Below are 11,005 nucleotides of genomic sequence, written 5' to 3'. Positions count from 1 at the left end.
CCTGCCCCTCTTAGATGTCAGCTACTCTGCTGTTATTGCTCCAAGGATGTTGCTGACTTTTGCAGCAAAGAGCAAGGCTACATGCAAAGTTATGTAACTATTAAAAAAAAAAAAACAACAAACTGTTTGGGCTCCTCTTGGAATCAACAGTGAAATATAGACCCCTCCAGAGGACACCTTGTATTACCTATCTCACACACGTGTTTTGTCATGAGAATGACTCATCTGAACACACCTCCATTTGAAGTGACTACTGACCCCATTAGAAACACACGTGGTGTAGGATTCAGCCCTCTGAACTTCATAGGCGTCTAAAGAGAGACTAAAATGCTTCTTCCAAGGAGTGGTCAGTAGAGGTCTAGTCAAGAAAATATAGTAATTCATCTAAAAATATGTCTCCTCTGGAGTAAGATGAACCATTACTCAAAAGAATCCCAGGCAACTGGTTGATGTGTGGCTCTCTATGATGTAGATGGCTGCAGTGGCACACAGTTCCACACGTACATATCTGACATGGGGCTTAGGGATTATGGCATCTAGATCCTGTGGGAACCTAAGAAGAACAGTCTGTAGAGTTCAGGGTGTTCTGATAAGCACATGTAAATGTCTACTTTTGGGTGAGAGAATTTGTCCTATTGACTTCAGTAGTACTGTTGGCTAAACGTCCATGGAATACAATGGGAACCTAGATACCCAGAACACATACAGGCATTGATACTGCTGATACAGGGAATTATGTGTATGAATCTGCAGCTGAATCCCACATCTGAACTTAGAGAAGCTGAATTTGACTCTCCTAAAATTTGGTTAGATTAATCCCCAATACTAAATGCTTTCTTCTTCTTTTTCCTTCTCCAGAAGCACAAGGTGTGGCATGCCACCACTGAGCTGGGCACCAAGTTGCCCAAGATTTCCTGGAGAATGGTCAGAACCAAATTCTAAGCTTCAATTATGTAGCAGAGCAGATAAGCAAACCCTTTTATAAGACTCAGTGATCTTATTCCACACTTTTCCTTTTTTCCTAGCAAATATATTCCAGGAATCTCTTGCTCAAATTTTGACAGCTACCTTGATCCTGAACTCCATAAGGTCCAGGAAGTGTCTGCCTGGGAAAGCCCCAAGGTGGATAACCATTTTCAAAGCTTTCCGAGCAAAACTTTCAAAACTTCATCTTAAACAGAAAGCCTCGTCATCCTTTTGATTACCACACCAGAACAGGGTCCATCTCAGAACAATGGCTCTTTTTGGCCGCACAGTCTAGTCATTTGTTCTCTCTTCCCTTATACCACTGAGCATGTTCTTGGTTATCTTGCAAAATGCTGTGCACAGAAACATATGGAAGTGGCATCATGGATTAGAGAAATGGAAGGTGTTCCCGTCTAAAAGCCTAGCTTGCTAAGGGGAACACCACTGCAAGGGCCCCAAAATACAGCTTCCATTCATGCCTCAGTATTCCCACAACTGAAGTATATCTTAAGGATAGTCCTTGAATCGGGCATGTGGAGTTCAGAAAGGATCTTCCCCAAAGCACCAGCAGGCAAAAATGTACACACTCATCTTTGATTTTTAATCTCACATTCATTCATTTCAAACTAGAGAACTCTCTCTTACTATGGCCAAGTTTCCCACTATGCAGCAAAGACTGAAATGAGTGAAGCATCTCATTCAGCATTAATCCTTGAAATGAAGGTTCCCAAATCCCTCTACCAGAACAAAAGAATCTGTTTCAAAATGTGTATTCAGTGACATCCACAATTTCCCTCTTGTTTTATTTGTTTGGTTGCTCTCCTTGTAAAGTATTTCACAGAGAAAAGGGTGCAACTACTAAAGACCAAAGCCAAACCACAGTTTCCTAGGGTTCAAGTCACTGTGAGGGCTACCAGGTTACATCTGTAGGAGCTGTCATTTGGAACAGGTCCACGAAAGCAGCAGAAATGTGCAAGGTGACAGTGACAGAAGATTTGCCTCACTGTTCATTAATAAGCTAGACTACTGTGTGTTTTCTTATAATGTGAAGAGGAAAAAGAGCAAGAAGGAGAAGAATTGAAGCAGTAGCACTGTTTACAAATATTAAGGCTTCTGAAGACAGTAGTACCTTCATTTCAATGTAATTTATTTTAAATACTCAAAAGCAGATTTTGTATGAGAGAGCTATTCCCAGTACAAAGCCCTAGAGAGAAAAGGCTTGCTTATGCAGAAAGAAGGTAGGATGTAATTTTCAACAGTACACCACAGACAGCTTCATGAAAGGTCTCAAGGGTACAGTGCCAATATGCACTGGCAATGCGATACAAATAAATGCCACTCATATTTCAGAACACGCCTGTAGTTTGAAGTGGAAACCACCTGGCTCCAAGGAAATGACTTACCAGTCATGTTGGAGCTACACTTGCTACTATCAAAGCATTTCATTGCTGACTGTAAAGGGCTAGCAGGAATTTGCTTATTGCCACCTCTACAGGAACCTTCCTGCAATGGTTTGTCTCTGATGAGCAAATAATGTCCTCTGCTTTCAGCATTGATGGAAGGTAAGCATGAGGAATTAACAGAGCAAGGAGAACGAAAACATCTAGCTATTTCTGAGGTGAAAATCATGTAGCAAGAAAGTGGTGATTTCACTTTAATTATTGCTCAAGCTCATTCTCAGAGGAAATGAAAATAATGAAATAAATGAGATAATAGTCAGCAAATCTAAAAAAAACCCCAAACACAGGCTGAATTCTATCTTTTGATTGTGGAAGGGCCCACATCGACCTTGGCCATTTCAACCATACCTTCAGGGCTGCTTTCTTCTGAATAACGTATTTTTGATTCAGAGCCGCTAGTTAGGTAAACAAATTTGTGTTTATGATTCTTCGGAAATGAGAGTGATGTTGTTTGGGTTAAGCTAGAAATTGTAAGCAAAAGTGATATTTGAGTGGGTTTTTAATGACAAACATGTGCGGTTCCTAAGAAAAATATTGCTTAGGAAAGTGCTAGAGTTCTGGGAGAATTTCAGAAAGGCCACATAGCTTCCAGCTCTGAACAAGGTGGTGTTAATGCCCCAAAATATCACTGCTTATTAATCATCCTGTTTTTACAAGGTCAGCATCTTCTAAATCTGCAGTCACTTCAATTTGCTGGTGTGCATACCTTTTTTTCTGTCCTCTCTAGGTAGCCATTTTCCCTTAGAAACAGTTGTTCTTATATGCTGACTCCTTCTCAGTAACTCTCAGTAATTGTGCTTGTGAGATTCCTTCATGACCGCAAACCTGTAGAAACTGCTAAGAGCTGATCTTCTGGTTTATACTTGATTATGTCAGCTAATCTTTCTTTCCAGATGTAAGTACTTACTTTATAATCATTTTATTCTGAGCTCTCACCATATACTTGCTTTATAAACGGCTGGAAGGTCTTAGGCAATGAACAATAGGAGTCTTCGGACCTCTTTTAAATATCTGCTCCTGGATGAAACTAACTGCTTTCTGAAAGTGCTCATTCATTTCCCTTGATAACAGAGTAAATGTAGAGGAATATGCAGCTGTAGATATCTTTATTTGGTCACATGAATTCCACCCGAAGAACATGGGAATAATTCACAGACTCAAACTTCAGTGTACCCCTATTAAGAAATGTTAAAATTACAAGAGATCTCACAGTTTCTTATTCATTTAACTGATCTGAAAAAAACTAAGCTTTACCTTGGTTTGGGGTTATTGTTTCTTTATTTTGTAGCTTACTGTGGCTAGGGATTTTCTTTGTTGTTTTGTTAATTGTATGTATTCTATCCCCTTCAGCATCAGAAAGTGCAGCTGGAATAAATGGTGAAAGGAAATCTTACTGGGGTGTCTGAGTTCACTCTCCAAGGCTTCACAGACAACCCTCAGTTGCAAGCCTTCCTCTTTGTGCTGTTGCTCCTTATCTACACTGTGAGCCTGCTGGGAAATCTCACCATCATCACGTTAATCAGAATTGAGCCTCGCCTGCACATCCCCATGTACTTTTTCCTCTGTAACTTGTCCTTTGTTGATATCACTTACTCCTCTGTGATTGCCCCCAAGACGATGGTGACTCTGTTAGCAGAGAAGAAAGTAATTTCATTTGCTGGTTGTGTCACACAATTTTTTCTTCACTCTTTTTCCATAAACGCTGAGGTTTTGCTCCTGGCTGTGATGGCATACGATCGGTTCATATCTGTTTGTGAGCCACTGCGGTACGCAGTCCTTATATCCAGAAAACTCTGTGTTCAGTTGGTTTCTGCATCGTACTTATGTGGTTGCATTAATGCGGTTGCCCACACAGCTTCTTTGTTCAGCCTGTCCTTCTGTGGCCCCAATGTCATCAATCATTTCTTTTGTGACATTCCTCCCTTGCAGAAACTCTCCTGCTCTGATACACGCTTTGCTCACATGGTGCACGTGGTCTTTTCTGCAGTAGCAGGGTTGAGCACTGTTTTAGCCATCCTCATCTCTTATCTGTATATCATCATGTCCATTCTGCGGATTCGCTGTGCCCGAGACAGGTGGAAAACCTTTTCCACCTGTGCCTCCCACCTGTCATCTGTCACCCTCTTCTATGGGAGTCTCTTCTTTATCTACTTAAGACCCATGTCCAGCAGCTCAGCTGATCAATACAAAGTGGTGTCTGTGTTTTACACACTGATAATCCCTATGTTGAATCCCCTGATCTACAGCCTGAGGAACAAGGAGATGAAGGATGCTCTGAGGAGGACAATAGCAAAAACAATTATTACTAAGTAAAATCATCTTATGGGACAAATCTGGAAATGTATAAAAGTGGGAGAAAAATTCAGAGAGTATAACTTGTCTCCTGTGGAAGACGTCCATGTTTTTGAGTCAGCAGCTAGGAACCTCAATAAGATGGGATGCTGCTTTTTTATTTTTCTTGGGATATAACTTTTTTGGAAGTCAGTAGAGGGAAAATCAGAACAGGATATTTTCAGCCACCACTTGCCTTCTCCAGAAGATACCAGGCAGTGAAGTGAGAACTGGTTTCCAGGTTGCTTCCCACGGAGTTGCCCCAGATCTCTACAGCCCCAGCTAACCCTCTACCCAGCTGTCGAACATGCAGCTGTGCTGTGCAGGAAATATATAGCAGGAGAAATAAGGACCCTAGGTGAAAACCTTCCTGTTAGCTCAGTTCAAACTAGATGAAATGGTAGCTGCTATTACTAAGTGTCTTTGAGGTTAAGGGCTGGAAACTTAACACCTTTCTGAGGTCACCCAAGCCAGAAAAGGAAATGTCAAACTAACGGAGAATTCTGTACTGAAAGAGTCAGTCTTGTGTATAGGATAATTCTGTGGGGAACTGCTCCACAGAAACTTACCAGCCAGCTGCAGGGGTGAGGCAGGAGCCTGGTCTTAACATGGGAGTGTAACCCCAACCATCATGACCTGCCCTGTTGGGAATACGAACTCTGAAGACTAACAACGTAAGAAGGACGGTATACTGAATTATCATCAAGAAGTTGCACCACTGGTTTAAATAAGTGAATAGCTACCTAACTTTCATAGGACAAAGTGTCTTCTGATCTATACTACTTCATCCAGTTGGATGCCCAGGTCAAGCTGTCTAGCTTTCCCTGGAAAGGAAATGGAAGGAGCAAGTGGCATCCCAAGAAGGTAATTCGTCCCACTTTCCTTAGCCACCTCTCTTAGGTTAGGGCATATGCCTCTTTGGTGGAGGTTTCTACCTGCATCCATTGACCACAGAATGGGGGTGGCTTTGTAAATTAATAAAGCTGAGCTACGATTCATGTCCCCTAACTCTAGGTTTCCAAACAAAAATAAAGCAACATTCATTTTCCTCATTCCCATTTTATGCTTAACTGGTTTCACTTGTGTCCATGTGATCATGTCACCTTTGTGTGTTCCCATAGATCTCCTCACAGTAGAAATAATAGTAATAGTAAATAGTAATATTAAGAGATGTAAACTTCTGTAGATGTCCATTGTACCGAGTGAAAAACATGGCTGCAAAATTTGACCTCAAAGGAGATTCCATTATTTCAAAAATTTCCATTATTTTACTGTGTCAGGACAACACAGAGAAATATTAAAGGATTGTTGTATTTAATTAAAATGTATAAATATTTATATTTTAAAGAAGTCTTCAGTATTTTGTTTCAACATTCTGAGTCACAGTAAACTAAACAAAACAACTTTTATTTAGTTTAGGTTAGTATATATACATTAGACTAGGTCACTGTAAGTACCACCCCCTCCTACTGCTAATGCCATTGCAATATGTTAGCAGTAATGTCCTGTGCTGGACCCATTTCACCTGATATTAGGCACTGAGCCACATCTCCCAAGGTTGTAATTACATCAGCTCACTGCCAGAGGAAAGCCATTTTGTTTTTCCCCTATCTTTTCTTTTGCCTCCCATCTTTGGCTTCCAGAAGCATCCCTTCCCGTCCATTAGAGCAAACTCTCACACGTCAACAGTTCTCCAAGCTGTTCCAGCAGAACAACAGAAAATTACCTTTTCTTTTTTTCTTTCCTCCCGCATTGTGTGAAATTTCTGTTGGGCTTCCACGTGCTGTTAGGTCCACATAAAACAAGAGCACCCAGCTCTCCACGGAAGGGGTGGACAAGCAGGGGCACCCACGCTTCAAGAAGATTTGGGGGGCTTGTAACCCACACGTCCTTTGAGAGCTGGTAGGTACATTTAACTACATGTGCGCATGAGCGTGCAAAGGGTTAGAACATCTTGGGATTAGGGATGGTACGCATTTACAGACACTTTGCAGAAATTTATTACTGCAGTTTATCTGTTGTATTGCTGATATGGATCCTGAACATGGAGTTCAACAAATACCAGTTAATGATGTGTTGTTAAGAAACTAATAAATATTTTCAATCCTGATTTTGGTTTAAATCATGTGAAGTGATTTGCCTTTTTTTCTTTCCCTCTCGTTTGCAACAGTTTTCTCAGTAAATATAGTGTCTGTATCCCTTTTCTCCAACAGGTTCTGGTATTTGAAAGAGCAGGCTAACTCAAACACCCATTTACCTTCCTTTTTCAGACACTTCTAGGTCACCTCTAAGCTTTTGGCTCTTTGGTGCTCATGGTTTTTTTTCAATATAAGAAACAGTCACTGCTTCAGTCCTCTGGAACTCTGGAATTCCTCTGGAATTTCCAAGTGTGAATGAACAGGAAGCTGAAGAATCCACCTCGCAAGAGGCCACCAACCCTTCCATAGCCTGGAAAATACACATGCCAAAAGAAGATGCCTCTAGAAGTGACAGGCCACAATAGTGGCTGGGAGAGAATGCAAAGAATGAACAAGGAAATAGCTGGGCAAAGGTATCTGGAGACTGCTTGTTTTGGGCAGATGGCCAGTCAAAAGCTTTCAAAAGGATGTCAAACAGAGCACTATATAACCCTGACAACAGGACATTTTTCCTCTTTCTTTACCTCTCCCTGCCCATTTCCTCCTGCCCACTTTCAAACTTAAAATTCCTCTCTTAATTTTAGGGGCCTTTTAAGGGTTATCCCCAACTCTCTCATTCCCTGTCATGACCTCCCCCGCTCCCCACCCCCTGCAAGTAAGTGGTGAAAGCATGCATCTGGGAAGAAAGAGGTGTACACAGTGGTGGGAAGCTATTAGATCGTCGCTTCTGGAAACACGCCCTACTTTTGAGGAGATACATTCAGACCCTACTCTTGAGCGGTAGGCACTATAGTAATCACTGCTGTACAAGCACAAACCAAAAGAGATTTGTTTCCAAAGGTCCCCTCATTACTTTTAGAACAAGTATCATCGATTATTTTCATTTGTAGTGTTCCTCCAGGGGCATAGCTAACGCTAAGGATATTAGAGTCACCATCAGAGCGGTGCTTCTATGGTGCAGTTTTGAACCTCATACTAGGCATTACCCAGTAGCAAATGAAAAGCTTCAATACTGTACTCCTCGCATTTGGGCCTGGGATTTCAGTCCATGCAGGTCCTGTGTTACTTGTTGAGATGGAGAGTTTATGGCATTTATCTTTCGCTTCAACATACAACACTGCTCTGCCACCAGCAGGGTTTCCCCTAGCTACTTTTAGCTATTGTGTAGCCTGGCATTATAATGTCCTGCTAGCTGTTTTCCTTCCACCAAGTTTTCAATACACCTTGTATAACAAGGCCATCATTTTAGGCCCAAAATTCAAGTTTGGGGAAACTTTATTTCTTAAGCCTCTTGTATTAGTTGGAACCTTCTTCAGTGCTTTCCATTCATTTTCCATCTTCTGACTTGGCCTTCACTTCATGATACAGAAGTTTCATATCTTCAGTCTTAGAAACATTACCCTGGAGCCATGCAACCTTCCATATTTGTTAGTTTTCCCCTTACTTTTAAAGCTCATTTCACATCTTTTGGATTTGCCAGCAGCTTGGTTTCCTACCAGTTCAGATGAAATCTACTCCTCTTGCACAGGATACATTTATTACAGAATTGTACTGAGTCCTTAAGGAAGCTAAAGCTTTCCTCACACAATAATCTTAGCTGCTCAGATAGATGTTTCTCCACTCTCTCCTTAATATGCCTTACAATGCTAAGAGCACTTCAGAAAATGTAACCAAAAATTTCCAGGTCTTCATCTGCCTTTCCATGAGCCTAAACTTTGCCTCCAGAACTTCACTCCTGCTTTCTTCTATATCATTAGTACTTCCATGTATGATGACAGCATATTAATCCCGTGACCTTCACAATAGACTGTGTAGGTTCACTGTGTAATCTACGGACTTTGTGTTTCAGAGGAATACACTCTTTGTTCCTTTCTGCCATCTATGCTGATCAATTTTCCCCTCACAGAATCTATGAACCTATGTAACCATGGGAAACTTGATCTTTTCATCTCAAGTGTCAATAATTTTTCCTCCCTCCAAGTCTGAACAGCTTTAGCTGGGCAATTGTCCTATTATATTGAGTGATGCAGACAAATGAAGCAACAGAAAGGGCTGGGGACTTATTTCTTTTGGACTGAAGGTACGAAGATTATTTCTTGAGCACTGACTTATCTAGCCAGAGTGTTTGATTTGGTTACACATAAACATATCCCTTGGTGAATAAGAAGAGACCTTGGCAAATATGTCGTTGTTTTAACTGGAGCCTCTTAGAAGAACATTCGTTTGTGCCTTGAATTAATTTACTGCCCTATTTCACATGTTGGGGGTGCCAGTGTAGAGGTTAGAAGTGTAGAGAAAGTATTTGAAGGAGCAACTCCTATCTGTGCTTCTTATGTCTTTAGCATGTTTCAGAATGGGCTGAAGCACACATCTGATGTCAACACACAGCTTGAGAAAGGGGCTTCCCAGAATGCAAAACAAGGCCTAAATGTCACTCTTCACCAGGGGTTTAATTCACCCCTGCATATCCTAGAGCCTCGGAAGACCAAGACAGGTTGATGTGGCTGAAATGACCATTCTGCTTCAGAGCAGTCTGGGGAAAGGGCCTTCTCCTCTACTGAACAGCAGCATTTTTTCTCGTTCCCTGTGTTGCCCTCCCCAGTGTGGAAAACGATTTTTTTTTTTTTTTTTTGTAGCTCCATGATGACCTAGGTTACTACATAGCAGAAGAAAACAAGAAAAACAACACAGAGGACCACATGGGAAAAAAAAAGAAAAAGAAAAAATTTCTCTTTAAAAATGTGAGGAAGAAAGTCCACTTGTATAATTGCACAAGGAGAGAGGACAGGTTTTCCCCACAGGGAGCGCAATGGACATTTTAATTGTCCCGCTGTGCCTTGCCTTGTGTTCAGATGCTGTGCCCACCCAGGAATTCTACACCCAAATGGAGCATAAGTATATGAAAGTTCATGTTAATTGCTAAATTACCTCCTTTCTGACAAGGAGCAGGAGACTTTCCTCTCCCACAAGTAAGCTCTGTCCCTGGTTCAGCTAAAGATGCACTGTGTCTCCTTTTTTGGTTTTAGAGAACAGGAATTCCTTCTTATTTGGAGCCAAAAGAGGTTGTGCACCTTGCAGTGAAAGCTGCATTATTCTTCCTCTTTCTCTGCTTCTTTTACAGGAGAGTTCGTTGACAGTATAAGCAACACTAACACCCCCAGCATGCTAAGACGTGAGCGGTAAGGTAAGAATAGTGGGCTGCAAATACAAGTTCTATTGACAAGCCTGAATGCGGAAGATGAACTATTTCATACCTTTGCTTTATAGCATGAGAGAAGCGGGAATTCCCTTCTTGACCCTCCTCCCCATCTATCAATACAGGTATTCTGGAAAATAACCTCTGATTTTTTTTCAGATTGTGAGAGCTGGCTTTAGGAGCTTTCAAAGCAGTAGCTTTCTCATTTCTCTGCAATTCCATTTGGCATAATTGCCATGAGAACAAACTCTTTGACTGAAGATAATAATTTACAAAATGAGCTAACACATTACTGGACACAGTCTAGTTAAAGCTATATGCTAACAAAAGCATGAAAACTGTGTTAAAACCAGTGGTGGAAAAATGTTTAAAAAGTGAAAGGGGAAAAATTGTTTCTTGTGCTGCAATGAGTGGGACAAAAGGGTGTTCAGTTAAATTGCAATGGGAAAATTTGGGTTAAAATTTAGGAGAGAACTTAATAATCACTAACTTTTTAAGAAGAAACATAAATAGCTAGGGATTGTGTGAAAACTGTGCTACTAGAGTTTAAAGAAGAAATGAGGCAAAAGTTTCTGGGAATCCCATTGGTGCAGTGCATTCTTCCTTGGAAAAAGAAAAGTGGACAAGATCAGTTATGCCAAGGTCTCTTCTAATTTTCTATTCCTGGGCACAGAAAGCTTATTTCTAGACTTCTGAAACAGAACCTGCTTGAGAAGCCAGCTGATTATAATTTTCACGTTAGTTGCAGATTTACAGAGGCAACAGCAGACCATAAGCCCTGCTCTTTTTCAAGCTGAAATGCCATTCATGCTTCTAGGTCAGCTTTTCCAAGCCACCAGCTTTTGCCTGCTACTTACCATAGTTGCCCCAAAATATCATTCTGGCACAGGGGTAAGCTACAGACTTCTTTGGCC

General features: G+C 41.1%; 1 protein-coding gene across 1 annotated transcript; it reads left to right on the top strand.

Annotated features, from left to right (window-relative positions):
• The first annotated feature begins 3,797 nt into the window (after positions 1 to 3,797).
• LOC136991943 (olfactory receptor 5J3-like) lies at positions 3,798 to 4,739 on the top strand. Its single transcript, XM_067295440.1, has one exon. The coding sequence runs from the start codon at positions 3,801 to 3,803 to the stop codon at positions 4,737 to 4,739; it is 939 nt and encodes a 312-aa protein (XP_067151541.1). The 5' UTR covers positions 3,798 to 3,800.
• The last annotated feature ends 6,266 nt before the right edge of the window (positions 4,740 to 11,005 follow it).

Source organism: Apteryx mantelli, chromosome 4 (assembly GCF_036417845.1).
Source record: "Apteryx mantelli isolate bAptMan1 chromosome 4, bAptMan1.hap1, whole genome shotgun sequence".
In the NCBI taxonomy this organism is placed as follows: Eukaryota; Metazoa; Chordata; class Aves; order Apterygiformes; family Apterygidae; genus Apteryx; species Apteryx mantelli.
This window is presented reverse-complemented; position numbering and strand designations above follow the sequence as displayed.